This window comes from Rhinatrema bivittatum, chromosome 2 (genome assembly GCF_901001135.1).
Source record: "Rhinatrema bivittatum chromosome 2, aRhiBiv1.1, whole genome shotgun sequence".
NCBI classification, from domain to species: Eukaryota; Metazoa; Chordata; class Amphibia; order Gymnophiona; family Rhinatrematidae; genus Rhinatrema; species Rhinatrema bivittatum.
Window position 1 is genome coordinate 343,066,496 of NC_042616.1, and position 16,246 is coordinate 343,082,741.

Here is a 16,246-nt window from a genome sequence, read left to right on the forward strand (position 1 = left end):
TGAAGAGCAGGGGAACGTGGAGATGAGGTTGCTAATTTTGGTGTGGAAAAAGGTTGCTAGTTCGTTACATTTGTGTTCAGCATCACTGTCTGAGATGGGGGGGGGGGGGGGAGTTGGCTTTGTGAGAAGTGAGATGTAGGCGAAAAGGGCTTTTGCATCATATTGATAGTTGTGTATTTTTTGAGAGTAGTAATCTTTTTTTGGATAATGGCTTGATTAATGTGAAACTCCGATACTACCTTAGGTAAGAACTTAGGGTGAATGCGGAGTACTGCCCGGTCCTGCAGACGTTTAGTGTAAGGCGGATAGGTAACTAGGGCCTTTAACTCACTAACTCTGCGAGCAGATGTTATTGCCAACAGGAATATCACTTTCCATGTGAGGAAAGCGAAGATCACAGGATTGGAGAGGCTCGAATGGTGGTTTCATGAGCCGACCTAAGACCAGATTAAGGTCCCAAGAAGGGGCCGGAGGACGCAGTGGAGGCTTGAGGTGAAGCAACCCTTTCAGTAAACGTGTTACGAGGTGTTGTACCGAAATAGGAATGTCCCCGACACCTTTATGGAAGGCGGCCACCGCACTGACATGCATTCTGATGGAGGAAGTTTTTAGACCTGACTCTGACAAGTGCCATAGATAGTCTAGAAACTTCGAGGTGGAACAGGTAAAGGGATCAAGGGATTGAGAAGAACACCATGACTTAAACCTGTTCCATTTGTAGAGGTAAGACTTTCTCGTGGAAGGCTTCCGTGAAACAATCAGGACACGGGAAACTGGCTCCGAAAGGTTAAGTGGCTGAAGAATTAACCTTTCAACATCCAGGCTGTCAGGGACAAAGCTTGAAAATTGGGATGGCGTAGGCACCCGTTGTTCTGAGGGATCAGAAGCGGGTCCTTTCCCAAGGGAATGTGCCTGCGAATGGAGAGATCCTGAAGTATTGGATAACACACTTGGCAAGGTCAGTGAGGTGCTATCAGGATCATGCATCCCTTGTCCTGACGTAACTTCGAGAGTCTTCGAGAGAAGTGGAAGTGGAGGGAATGCATATAGGAGACAGGTTGCCCATGAGAGGGAGAACGCATCTCTTGGCTGCGAGTGAGAGAGCAAAGGTTTTGAGGTGACGCAAAGAGGTCTATGCGAGGATGACCCCAACGTTGGAATACTGAGTCTGCTCCTTTGGGGTTGAGGGACCACTCGTGCGGATGGAAAGCGTGACTTAGGTTGTCCGCCAACACATTGTCCACTCCCAGCAAATAGGTGGCCCTGAGGTACACAGTAGGCAGGAGCCCGTCCCTCCCTGTTTGTTGATGTACCACATGGCCACCTGGTTGTCCGTCTGAATCAGGATGACCTGATTGGAAAGGCGATCCTGAAACACCCTGAGAGCATATCTGATTGCTCGCAGCTCCAGGAAATTGATTTGGTGTTTGGCTTCCTCTGGAGACCAAGTACCTTGTGTTTGTAAATCGGCAACATGGGCTCCCCAGCCGAGGTTGGAAGTATCGGGGGTGAGAATTATTTGAGGGTCTGGAGCCTGGAAGGAGGAGATTGATCTGATTTTTCCACCAGGCTAGAGACTGACGGAGTGAGTCGGTGATGTGGACAGTGGTCGATAGAGGTTGGACGGACTGAGTCCATTGTGACCTTAGAGTCCACTGCGTGACTCTCATGGCCAAGCGGGCCATTGGGGTAACCTGTACTGAGGATGCCATGTGTCCCAGTAGGATGAGGAAGTGGCGTGCAGTTGTGCGGCACCGAGACTGTAGCTGGTGTGCGAGAGAGATGAGAGCGAGATCTCGCTGTCGAGGCAGAAATGCCTTTGCCTGCAAGGTGTCCAAGTCTGTCCCTATGAATGATAAAGTTTGAGATGGGACTAAGCAGGATTTTGCGTAGTTGACGAGAAATCCTAGCGAAATCAGAGTGTGTAAAGTAAGTCATAGGGACGACAGAGCAGCTTGCTGAGTGGGAGCCCTGATCAACCAATCGTCTAGATAGGGGTAGACATGAGCACCTCGAGTCCTGAGGAAGGCTGCTACTACTACGAGGCACTTGGTGAAGACTCGTGGTGCAGATGCCAGGCCGAATGGGAGCGCTCTGTATTGATAGTGCTTGTGGCCTACCAGAAATCTCAGGAATCTGCGATGAGATGGATTTATCGCAATGTGTGTGTACTCATCTTGGAGATCGAGAGAGCAGAGCCAGTCTCCTCTTTGCAGAAGAGAAAGGAGGGAACCCAAGGTTACCATCTTGAACTTTTCTCGGTGGAGGGTACTTGTTGAGGGCTCGTAGGTCCAGAATTGGACGAACGCCGCCTGATTATTTGGGGATTAGAAAGTACCGGTAATAGAATCCTAGGCCTTGTTGGGAGTAAGGCACTGGTTCTATTGCTGTGGACTGGAGGAGGAGGGAGATCTCCTGTTCCAGGAGTAGTGAGTGGTCAGATGTTATCCATGTCGGTAGAGGTGGGGAGTCCGGTGGAATGGAGAGAAAGTTCAGGCGATAACCTTGAGAGATTATGGCAAGGACCCACTGGTCTGAGGTGATTGTGTGCCACCTGTTGTTGAAATGGCACAATCGACCTCCCACTGGTATCTGAGGCAGTGGAAACTGGCTGCTGCTTTCTATGCAGGAGTCAAAAGCCGGAAGCAGGGCCCGGCTGAGGAGCTGCTTGTGGCTTTTGTTTACGAGGTTGAGGAGACTGGGCCTTTTGGAAAGGTCTCGTGGAACGAGTTCTAGACGGTGGTGCATAGGATTTCTTTGGACTGAAGAATGACTTTTTAGTATCCTTCCTGAATGGCTGTTTGGAGGAATACTCAGAGGGCATCAGAGAGAGCTGGTGAAGGGTCTCATGATGGTCCTTGTGTTCCGCCACCATCCAGTGGCGTAGCTAGACAATTTGGCGCCCGGGGCAAGAGACTTCTTCGGCGCCCCCTCCCTCCATCAATGATTTGTATCTTGCATAAAAATTGACGGTAACATTGCAAGTCAATGCAAGAACTTAGCCCCTGCTCTGATTCATACTGTACAGTATTTACTATAACTACTAATATTTCTTTCTACCTAAGTAATTTACATGATGAAAGCACCAAAGTTGCTGCACTGATCTTTCTTGGAAAGCGCGCTATTTAGTCACCACCCTGATGCAGAGCAGAACAAATGTTTCAAAATGACGAAGTGTAGTTGTAAGAGAAAGTGCACGGTTTTTATTAGAAAAATATAAACACCTTCTGAGGTCCTCTCTGGCAAGCTATTCAGTGAGCTAGTCGGAGCGGATGAACAAAGCAATAACAGATCGGCAAACCCCAGGAACTGCGACTTCCCGATGTACGAGGGAGCCAGGCCTGGTTCTGCTTATCGCCGAGAAAACAAGAACTACAAATCCCAGCAAGCCACCGGGTACAAGCAGACCTAGCCTTGCTGACCAGGTACCCCTCACAGTATTATAGTATTACTATTACTGGTTTAACATACTCCCAGGATCTGTAGTAATGCACATAAACTATGAACAGAATAACATCCAACAATTAAAAACTATTAAACATTCTCCAAACACCAATAAAATATTTCAAAAAAGCAGACATCATACAATTAAAATGGCAGTCAATCAAGAAAAATAAACTTAAAAAGCTACCTTTACTTACCCCCTCCAGCAGCTCTCCTACTCCCCTTCCCTGCAGGCCGTGGCACACACCAGAAGCAGCAGTAGAAGCTAAGCTCTATACTTATGGTCCTCTTCCTTAGTGCCCATGTCTCTCACACACACAGCATACCAGTCATGCCCCCATGACCAGTTTCTGTCTCTCACACACCAATCATCTCCCAAACAGTCTTTGGCACACACACACCAGTCACCTTCCTGAACAGTTTCTCTCATGCCATACACACACACACAGGCTTCCCACTCCCGTGTTCTACTTACATATTTGGGCTTCTCACTCTCATAATCACTTTCTCTGTCTCTCTCTCTCACACACACACACACACACACTCACCAGTCTCTCACTCCCATGCTTGTTCTCTCCACATGCACAGGCTTCTCATTCCCATAATCACTTTCTTTCTCTCTCTCTCACACACACACACAAACACACTCACCAGTCTCTCACTCCCATGTTCTCTTTCAGATATACAGGCTTCTCCCTCCCATGATGTGTCTCACACACACCCAGGTTTCTCTCTCCCATGCTCACTCTCCACGTGCACAGGCTTCTCATTCCCTGACTCACATTCTCTCACATTCACACACACCAGTCTTTTTCTCTCACATACACCGTCACCTTACCAAGTAGTCTCTCTCTCTCTCATGCATGCACACGTACCCAGGTTTCTCACTCCCATGCTTTTTTTCACCCCCACAACACCAGGCTTCTTACGCCCATGCTTTCCTACATACCCAGACTTCTCACTTCCATGCTTTTTCTCTCTCACACACACACACACACAAACACACACATCAGTCACCTCCCTGACTAATGTCTCACACTCTCACATACACATCAGTCATCTCCCTGAGCAATCACTTTCATTGTCTCTCACATACACACACACATCAGCTCTCTGACCAGTCAATCACACACAGGCTGGCTGGCTGCTTCTCTCTCTTTCTCTCACTCACTTCCTCTCCCCTCCCCCGGAGAACAAATGGGAGCTGCAGCAGCCCCCGCAGGTCAAGAAAGAAGAATCCCATCGGCTGCGGGAGGCTCATGCTGCTGTCTCCTTTCCTGATTACCGGCTGCTTCAATTGCTCGGGGGCCGATGCTGCAGCCGCCGCTGCTACTTTATCACGCGGCACGGCTCTTTCTCCTTCCCACGCACCGCGTATCACTCCCTGTTCCGGGTCACGGGAGGGGGGGGGGGGGCAGGCACGGGAAGAAGAAAAGGCCAGCCGCAGGTGCCACAGCTTCTTCTAGCACCGCTGCCGTTCCCACTGAGCTAGAGAGATAACGTTCCTGGATGGAATAAATGATAGCTTTATGGAGCAATTGGTTCAGGAACCGACGAGAGAGGGAGCAATTTTAGATCTAATTCTCAGTGGAGCACAGGACTTGGTGAGAGAGGTAACGGTGGTGGGGCCGCTTGGCAATAGTGATCATAATATGATCAAATTTGATTTAATGACTGGAAAAGGAACAGTGTGCAAATCCAAGGCTCTCGTGCTAAACTTTCAAAAGGGAAACTTTGATAAAATGAGAAAAATTGTTAGAAAAAAACTGAAAGGAGCAGCTACAAAAGTAAAAAATATCCAAGAGGCGTGGTCATTGTTAAAAAATACCATTCTAGAAGCACAGTCCAGATGTATTCCACACATTAAGAAAGGTGGAAAGAAGGCAAAACGATTACCGGCATGGTTAAAAGGGGAGGTGAAAGAAGCTATTTTAGCCAAAAGATCTTCATTCAAAAATTGGAAGAAGGATCCAACAGAAGAAAATAGGATAAGCATAAACATTGGCAAGTTAAATGTAAGACATTGATAAGACAGGCTAAGAGAGAATTTGAAAAGAAGTTGGCTGTAGAGGCAAAAACTCACAGTAAAAACTTTTTAAAATATATCCAAAGCAGAAAGCCTGTGAGGGAGTCAGTTGGACCGTTAGATGATCGAGGGGTTAAAGGGGCATGTAGAGAAGATAAGGCCATCGCGGAAAGATTAAATGATTTCTTTGCTTCGGTGTTTACTGAAGAGGATGTTGGGGAGGTACCCGTAATGGAGAAGGTTTTCATGGGTAATGATTCAGATGGACTGAATCAAATCACGGTGAACCTAGAAGATGTGCTACGCCTGATTGACAAACTGAAGAGTAGTAAATCACCTGGACCGGATGGTATACACCCCAGAGTTCTGAAGGAACTAAAAAATGAAATTTCAGACCTATTAGTAAAAATTTGTAACTTATCATTAAAATCATCCATTGTACCTGAAGACTGGAGGATAGCAAATGTAACCCCAATATTTAAAAAGGTCTCCAGGGGCGATCTGGGAAACTACAGACCGGTTAGCCTGACTTCAGTGCCAGGAAAAATAGTGGAAAGTGTTCTAAACATCAAAATCACAGAACATATAGAAAGACATGGTTTAATGGAACAAAGTCAGCATGGCTTTACCCAGGGCAAGTCTTGCCTCACAAATCTGCTTCACTTTTTTGAAGGAGTTAATAAACATGTGGATAAAGGTGAACCGGTAGATATAGTATACTTGGATTTTCAGAAGGCGTTTGACAAAGTTCCTCATGAGAGGCTTCTAGGAAAAGTAAAAAGTCATGGGATAGGTGGCGATGTCCTTTCGTGGATTGCAAACTGGCTAAAAGACAGGAAACAGAGAGTAGGATTAAATGGGCAATTTTCTCAGTGGAAGGGAGTGGACAGTGGAGTGCCTCAGGGATCTGTATTGGGACACTTACTGTTCAATATATTTATAAATGATCTGGAAAGAAATACGACGAGTGAGATAATCAAATTTGCAGATGACACAAAATTGTTCAGAGTAGTTAAATCACAAGCAGATTGTGATAAATTGCAGGAAGACCTTGTGAGACTGGAAAATTGGGCATCCAAATGGCAGATGAAATTTAATGTGGATAAGTGCAAGGTGATGCATATAGGGAAAAATAACCCATGCTATAATTACACGATGTTGGGTTCCATATTAGGTGCTACAACCCAAGAAAGAGATCTAGGTGTCATAGTGGATAACACATTGAAATCGTCGGTTCAGTGTGCTGCGGCAGTCAAAAAAGCAAACAGAATGTTGGGAATTATTAGAAAAGGAATGATGAATAAAACGGAAAATGTCATAATGCCTCTGTATCGCTCCATGGTGAGACCGCACCCTTGAATACTGTGTACAATTTCTGGTCGCCGCATCTCAAAAAAGATATCATTGCGATGGAGGAAGGTACAGAGAAGGGCTACCAAAATGATAAGGGGAATGGACAACTCCCCTATGAGGAAAGACTAAGAGGTTAGGAACTTTTCAGCTTGGCGAAGAGACGACTGAGGGGGGAGGGATATGATAGAGGTGTTTAAAAATCATGAGAGGTCTAGAACCGGGTAGATGTGAACGGTTATTTACTCTTTCGGGATAGTAGAAAGACTACGGGGACACTCCTGAAGTTAGCATGGGACACATTTAAAACTAATCGGAGAAAGTTCTTTTTACTCAACGCACAATTAACATCTGGAATTTGTTGCCAGAGAATGTGGTTCGTGCAGTTAGTATAGCTGTGTTTAAAAAAGGATTGGATAAGTTCTTGGAGGAGAAGTCCATTACCTGCTATTAAGTTCACTTAGAGAATAGCCACTGCCATTAGCAATGGTTACATGGAATAGACTTAGTTTTTGGGTACTTGCCAGGTTCTTATGGCCTGGATTGGCCACTGTTGGAAACAGGATGCTGGGCTTGATGGACCCTTGGTCTGACCCAGTATGGCATTTTCTTATGTTCTTATGATGGCAAGTCATCGGTGTCTTGAGAAGAATCATCGGTCCAGGTGTCATAGGGATTAGAGCTTGCCCCTGTAGGAACCTGAGAAGGACGGGACGATGATATTCCTGAAGTCCCGGGTTCTAGGCTCCGAAGGCATCGAGGGAAGTACTGGAGGCACGATGAAGGCCATCCGAGAGCATCGATGGATGGATCGGTGGCGCCGAATGGCGCATCGGCATCGATGGTTGAGGCATCGGCAGGACACCCGATGGCGGAATGCAGAACGGTGTTTCTCCTCTCAATGACAGAGTAAGCGGGGAAGGCACTAGAGCCATTGGTGACCCAGGATCCATCAGTGGAAAAGTGGCTATAAGCGCTTCCATCTTCGAGAGCAGCTGTGCCAATGCTGCCAGAAAGGGATCGATGGTCGGTTCTGCGACCGGCACCAATTTCAGCGCCGGGGGACCTTGGAGTCTATGCATCGCCTTATCGATGGCCTCCTGAACCATCCGGTCCAGTTCTTCATGGAGACCTGGAGCAAGCAGCCCCGGCTCCAGAAGGGAAGAAGGAGGCAGAGGCTTTGCCAGAGGGACCACCGTTAAATGCGGAGTTGCGGCTCCCAATACCCGTCCGGGTGAGGGTTGCCTCGGTGACCTGGTCACAGAAAGGGTCGGTGCCTTTTCTGGACGGGGTTTCTTCCATGGCGGCTTGGACGATGGCGAAGTCGATGACTTTCCTTCATCGGTGTCAATGCCGATGTTTCTCTCTATGATCCCCTCGGTCCTGAGGGGGGTAAAGGTAGTCGAAGGCCGAGAAGTCGTTGACGCTGGGCGGTCATCGGCTGGTGGCCGATACTGGTGCGAAGTGGACGGTGCCGGTTCAGACGACGTCGATGCAATAGACAGCTTTGGGGTTTGAGAACAGAAGAGAAGTTCTCCATTCTCTCCATTCTGGCCTTGCGACCTTTAGGGTAATTAAGGTACATTTGGTGCAGGTCAAGACATTCATAGTCGCACCCAAGACACATTTACACAGACTTTATGAGGGTCTGTTATGGACATGGGTGTGAGTACAGTCCGGGGCACCGACAGAAACCCCCGACGCCAGGGCCCTCTGAAAAAATTGAGCCGCGGTACGGTTGACGGCCAGTAGGCCGCGAGGGCGAAACTCGACAGGAATCGACCGAAAACGGGTAAAAACTTACTGGAGTACCGCGGAGTCAAAAATTCGAAGGAGGGACCCCTGTGGGGTATGAAAGTTTTTAAGTAATTACGTGAGGAAAATTCCTGTCAGGAATCTCTGGCTACTACTGCGCGGAAAAAAGAAGACTGAAAGGGGATCTCTGCTGGCTGCAGGTTTAGCGCCATGCTGGGCATGCCCAGTAGGTGCCAGTCAAAGTTCTAGAAACTTTGACAAAAGTGTTCCGTGATTGGGCTCCATCCTGTGATGTCACCCATATGTGAGGACTACCATCCTGCTTGTCCTGTGAGAAACACAGCTATCTTAAAGTTGACTAGATAATATAACTGGCTAACTTTAGAACAACTTAACAGCAGTCCTAAACTTATGTGGCTAAGCTAGATAAGGATGAAAATCAGTATTTATTTGGCTAAGTTAGCTGGATAAGTAGCTCTGCCCTGGAACTGCCCTGTCCCATCTCTCACTTATCAGGCTGTTTAGCTTGGATAAACAGTCAGCTTAATGGTGGCCGCTCAGCATAGCTGAATATTCAAAAAGCAACATTTAACTATGTGGCCTGATTATTGACCACATCATTTTAAATTATTTCTATTTTTTTTTCTGGAAGGTGCTCACAAAGAAGAGAAAGCTCATTCCATTTTTCTGCAGAGAATTTCCAATAATTAATATTTGGCAAAGAGGATATCTTGTTACATCAGTAAACCTCTGTATTTTATCCTTAATGGAATGGCACTCATTACTTCATTGCACCATTTACCTGATGGTATAAAGACAATGTTGATTCCAAAGAGGGTGTGAGTCAACCAGGTATACAGTCCATAAAATCCAGCCATTTTGAGGGAAGCATCAAACACGCCTCTAAAATGTTTAAAGAATAAAGTAGAGTTATTTAGCCTTATTAAAAAAAAAAAAAACTAGGGAGAAAAAAACAAGCAATTTGGGGAAAAAATGCATCAGTCTCTGCAGGTAAAGTTCTTGAGACAAACTCCGGTGCACACATCGAACAGTCAAATTGCCATTTCTTTCTTATGTTTAAGGAGAAGTTCCCATACTGACATTTGATGCAAAAGTAAGCAAAGTGAACTGTGGGCTGAAAAAAGGAAATAGGTTAATTTTACAGATGCCTGAACAACTGACCTCCATACATGCAGCCAAGAAGAACAATCGATAAATACCGTATTTTTCGCTCCATAAGACACACCTGACCAAAAGACGCACCTAGGATTCAGAGGGGGAAAATTAACAAAAAAATAAAAAAATAAAAATGGTGTGCTAAACTGGCTCTGTTCCCTGGCATCTGTGTGTCTTAAGGAGCAAATTAGGGGAGTGCATAAAATTCTTTTTGGTCCCTATTTCGTTTTCGGGTCTGGGGAGGGCCATTTCCGTCCACTCCCCAGATCAGAAAACTTTTATTGTTCTCTTTCTGTGGGAAAAAAAACCAAAACAAAAAAAACCCCATCCCAACCCTTTAAATTTAATTAACTACAACCCCCCCACCCTCCTGACCCCCCCAAACCTGCCAAAAGTCCCTGGTGGTCCAGCTGGGGTCCAGGAGTGATCTCCTGCACGTGGGCCGTCGGCTGCCAGTAATCAAAATGGCGCTGATGGCCTTTTGCCCTTACTCTGTCACAGGAGCCGACCAATGGCACCGGTAGCCCCTGTGACATAGTAAGGGCAAAGGGCCATCGGCGCCATTTGAGTACAGGCAGCCAACAGCCCACGTGCAGGAGATCGCTCCCGGACCCCCACTGGACCACCAGGGACTTTTGGTAGGTCTTGGGGGGGGGGTTTGTAGTTTTTTTTTTTTTTTTAATATATTCGCTCCATAAGACGCACAGACATTTCCCCCCCACTTTTGGGGGAAAAAAAGTGCGTCTTATAGAGTGAAAAATACAGTAACTATGCCCAATATAAGAGTGGAAGCAGTGACAGAAAATATAGTATTATCAAAGAAAAAAAGCATTTTAGATTACAGCACTGGCACAAAAGCAAAGGTGATTGTAACTAAACAAAATATTCCTACAAAGTCATATCAAGACTAAAAACTAATGGGCAAATTTTAAAAGGGTTGCGCACACAAAATCGTGGGGATACGCGTGCTTCTTGCTGATACGTGCACACGTTATTTTGCATAACCGGTATTTGTCCGCATATGTGTGTGTCAAAAATGGGCGTCGGGGACAGGCGGCTAACATACGCACATTTGACGTATAAGGGCTGCACGCTTATGAGTTGGCACGTTCAGGCACACACATGCGCGTACATTTGCTTCTACATGTTTACATGAGGCACTGGAAACTCATTTTTTTCCTCAGGTGTTTTCCATAGCTGGGTTAGTCGCTGTGGGTCAGTGGACACAGGGGCAAGGTGGGAGGTAGTGTTTCAGAGACAGACTGGAACTTGCTGGTGGATGCTGGACACGTTATTAAAGTTATAACATCTGGCTAGCAGGTACTGAATGTGGGTTTAAAAGGGGTAAGGTAGGGAAACAGATGTTCATGTATGCGCTGGTGCTTTAAGTATTAGATAGGGACAAGACATGAAAAGGAGGCTAGGAGATTGTGTTGTACCTACAGCTATTGAAGAGAATAGTCATTCTTGGTGTATCTTTTCAACATTATGATTACAATAGCTGCATGGGTACTCAGATCAATATGGCTCAAAAGAGAAAGAGAGATGAGGAGAAGAATGCAGTGGAGGAGGAGGAGGTACCCCTTACACAGAGTTTACAGGACTCGGACACAGTTTCTGGATCTTCTGAGGAGGAAGTAATGGGCAGATTCAGATTAAACAAGGAAACCATACAGTACCTATGCCAACTGTTAGAGCCAGAACTACAACCTACCACACAAAGGGCCATGCCTTGCCAGTACACGTTAAGGTCTCTATTGCCCTGGCCTTTTTCACTACTGGTACCTTCCAAACCGCACTTGGGGGTCACATGGAATCATTCAGTCTGCCACCCCTAGGTGTATAGAGCAGGTTCTGGCTGCCTTACTCAGGAAAACACAACACTTTATATCCTTCTCTTGCAGAAGACGGGACCACCACCAAATAATGACTGATTTCTATCAAATCGCATGCTTCCCTTTGATCTTGGGAGCTATCAATTGCACTCATGTCCCCATAAGGGCACCAGGAAGAGATGAGGCCACATACCTCAATGGCTTCCACTCCCTAAACATGCAAGTCTTCTGCAACGCTAAGGACATCATCATGAATGTCATGCCCCAGTTTCCAGGATCCACTCACGACGCTTACATTCTCACAATCAAGAATTCATGACCACTTCCAGCAAGGACACATCAATGGGGGATGGCTTCTAGGTAGGATGGCACCGATCACTTCTACCACATACCCATTTCACTGCTTCCTATTGTCTCCCTTATATTTAGGTTGCCTGAGTGTTGGCAGTACAGGGCTGCTCTAAACTAGCCCTGTGAGCTGTCCCACTCTCAAACCCAAAGGGTATATCTAACCCAGATTTTATGTGGCTTCTCCTCCTACAGGTGACAGAGGCTATTCACTCAAAACCTGGCTATTGATCCCCAGTACTATCCCAGGAACTGCAGCTGAGTGTCGCTACACAGGGCACACCCTCAAGACCAGGGCTGTCATAGAGAGAACCTTTGGCTTACTTAAAACATGTTTCCGCTGTCTGGACAGATCAGGAGGATGCCTTTACAGCCCCTTAAAATGTGCAAGATCTTTCTAGTCTGCTGTATGCCTCATAACCTTGCACTAAACAGACACATGCCTTCTATGGAGGAGGGCCATCAAAGGGAGGAGGAGGAAGAGGATCTGACTCAGGCACAACTGCAGGAGTATACATCGCATGAGTCAAAGGCAGACTATACAACAAAGACATTTCAGAATCACTTCCTTGGCCAGCCTCTTTTTCTGGCTTCAAGAAGCTTAGGCTGCCCTAACCTGGAGCTCCTGCGCAGTGGGCTTCTGTCACTGCTCACACTGCCCTCAGAAGGCAATGGAGCTTGTGGCAGTTCAAGTTCATGGCTGCAGGAAGGTTCAGCTGGAGGCAGCACTGGCTGTGGTGCTGCTGGTGGTGGCAGTATGACAGCTGGTACAGGTAGGGGTGGTGCTTGGTGAGGTGCCATCCAAAGAAAAGCTGGTGTTGGTGACTGTGGCATGTTCAGCATGGGGAGGTGCCATCCATGGGAAGGTGCACCATTAAGTGAAGGGTACTGCATCCAGGGCCCCATGAAATGCCATGGAGCCCCTAGTGGCTGCGGCTGCAAGGGGTGCATCCCATGTAACATCTACCTCCACACTGCAGTTTGTTCATCTGTTGCTCAGCAAAGGTTCCATACCGCCTGCTGAATCCCCTGTGCGCCCTCCCTGATGGTCTCACTGAGGCCTTGCGCTTCCTCCCGCATGGTGTCATGGAGGCACTCTGCTTCCCATACATCACCTCCAAGAGGCTGCCGCTTTGCTGTATTAACAGATTCTCAGCCTGACTGGCAACCATTTCTAGTTCAGGGTCTTGCCCCTGGTCAGATGCACTGATATCCTGTAGGCAACCCTGTAGCAGATCAGTCATTAGGTCCTCCTGCAGCCCTCCTCCTTGGGCTGTTACTGCTCATCAGGGGATCCTTCTCCCTCCTCATCTGAGCTGTCAGGGATTGCCCGCAGATGCTGGTACTGCCTCGGTGCTGGACCTGGACGCTCCTTGTCAGGCTACTCTAGAAAATGAAATAGGTAAATATCAAACTCTGCCATTATGTGTGTTTTGTCATTTGGTTCATTTCTCCTGTGATCTCCTCTAGATCTCTCCACAAACATCTCTCCCTAGACCCATAGAAGACAGCCACCCTCAACACCCCGTTGTTAATCAATTCTCAGCCTCCCTGTCAACCAGCACTCCAGCAGACGGACGCACGCACGCAGGACTCCCAATCATTCCTCAGTTCTCTCTCTCAACCAGCTCTCCAGCAGACGGACACACGCAGGACTCCCAATCATTCCTCAGCTCTCTCTCTCAACCAGCTCTCCAGCAGACGAACGCACGCACGCAGGACTCCCAAACAAACTCTTTCACAGAGAAGACAGCATGCAAACCTTCCCTATCCCCATCTTATACCATCGACACTTTCCTCTTTCGAAGGCTTTCCAACAACCCTCAAGACATACAACCAGATCCCTCATCCCAATCATGACTTCCCCCTTCACGCAGTTGTTAGGACTTACGATGTTCTCTCTTACTCTGCTCAATGCTCAGTCACTGACAAAGAAAACCCACGTTCTAAATGATTACCTCTTAGACTCAAAGCCAGACATCTGTGCCATCACGGAAACCTGGCTAAAAAGCTCAGACATAGCCCTTATAAATCAACTACCGTTACACCTCTATGACATAATCTCGATTCCCAGACAAAAAAACGAGGAGGTGGTCTTCTCCTAGCCACAAAAAAAGAATTCAAACTCAATCCACAACCAGTCAAGATCCCGACCTCCACCAAACTTGAACTAGGTCTCTTTAAATCTAAGCATTTACAAATTCTACTAATATATGCTCCACCAGGACTGCTAGACTCCGATGCCTCCCCCCTCATAGAAATAATAGCCACACACATTAACATGGACTTGCCAGCCATAATCATGGGGGACTTCAACCTCCATGTTGACGCCTCTCCGCCCACCCCTAATTGCGAAGCGCTCCTCACTACACTCGAAGCCATGGGCTTTAAACAAATCATTGATAAACCTACCCATAAAGCAGGACATACCCTCGACCTTATCTTCATCAACTCCAACATTTCCTACAACAATGTTCCAATCTGTACCCCCATTCCCTGGTCTGACCACTCACTGATTTCAACAATCCTCACGACTCAAGGAAATCCTAAGCCCCCTCATCCCCTCTCCACCATCCACTTCAGGAAAACTTGTACGTCGGACACTCTCAGTGATCATCTCTTTAAGGAACTCCCCAACTTGGACACCACCAACCCAAACACAGCCCTTCTTTCCTGGCACAACATCACAGTGTCTATCGCAAATAAAGTATGCCCTAAAGCAGTGAAAACAATCAACCCTATGCATAAAAAGAAACAACCCTGGTTCTCCTCCGAACTTAAGCAGATAAAACAAGACCTCAGACACAAAGAATGCGATTGGCGTAAATCCCCCAATTCCACGACTCTAGCCAACTACAAACACACACTACATCTCTACAAGAATTCTATCCTACGGACTAAAAGAGACTTCTATGCCAGCAGAATTCACGACCTTCAATTCGACGCCAGGACCCTGTTCTCATATGTCTCCCAACTCACCAAATCCCCTACCCACAGCATACCAGATGACCAAGCCCAATCCAAAGCGAATGAACTAGCACACTTCTTCCAGAAAAAAACTACAGACACTCTAGCTCGCCTTCCCACCAACACAACTCCCACCCACCCTTCCTACAACTCCACTCCTCACGCTGGAGCTAACCTAGATTCCTTTGAACCAACAACCCCACTAGAGATCGAATCCTTACTTAAGAAGCTGAAACCTTCCAACCACCCATCAGACCACATTCCAACTAAACTTCTGCTTCTCATCCTGACTATTATCTCCAGACCTTTGACCAATATCATCAACTGCTCACTCTCCCAAGGAATATATCCTGACAGACTAAAAATGGCCTCCCTCAAACCCCTCCTAAAGAAACCTAACCTGTACACGAGAGATCCCTCCAATTTCCGCCCCATATCTAACCTACCTTTTTTGGCAAAAATCATGGAGAAATTGGTAAATACACAACTCTCACTTTATCTGGAAGAACACAATATCCTCTATCCATCCCAATACGGCTTTCGTAAATCATTAAGTACAGAAACCCTCCTTCTCTCACTTTCTGACCACATCCTCATGGGCCTCGACAAAGGACTGTCTTTCATCCTGATCCTTCTAGATATCTCTGCAGCCTTTGATACCGTGAACCACACAATCCTACTAAATCGACTTTCAGAAATCGGATTATCAGGATCCGCACACAAATGGTTCTCCTCCTTCCTCAGCAACAGGAGCTTTAAGGTAAAAATTAACAATAAAGAATCTCCAGACGTCAAATCAACTCTAGGCGTACCTCAAGGATCTGCCCTGTCCCCCACCCTCTTCAATATCTACCTCCTCCCCCTCTGCCAGCTGCTTACAAACCTAAATTTAATCCACTACCTCTATGCAGACGACGTACAGATTCTAATCCCCATAACAGAATCACTCTCTAAAACACTCACCCACTGGGATAGCTGCTTTCAAGCTATTAACTGCCTACTCTCCAGCCTGAACCTAGTCCTCAATGCATCCAAGACAGAACTCCTTCTCATTTCCTCCGACCATTCAACCCTAACACAGCCAACACCCAAATCACACAAGTAAGGGACCTAGGAGTTACCCTTGATAACCACCTGAATCTAAAGAAATCCATCAACACCACCACCAAGGATTGTTTCTATAAACTCCAAGTTATGAAAAGGCTCAAACCTCTCCTCCATTTCCAGGATTTCAGGACTGTGCACCAAACCACTCTCTTTTCCAAAACAGATTATTGCAACGCTCTCCTTCTCGGACTCCCTTTCTCCTCTATTAAACCATTACAGATGCTCCAAAATGCAGCAG

At 46.8% G+C, this 16,246-nt stretch overlaps 1 protein-coding gene across 1 annotated transcript in view; it reads right to left on the minus strand.

Moving 5' to 3' along the window:
- Positions 1 to 16,246, minus strand: part of TMEM245 (transmembrane protein 245) — a 442,721-nt gene that overhangs the window by 48,267 nt on the left and 378,208 nt on the right. The window contains 1 exon segment of the mRNA XM_029589853.1: positions 9,378 to 9,478. Within this exon segment, the coding sequence (XP_029445713.1) occupies positions 9,378 to 9,478 (101 nt within the window).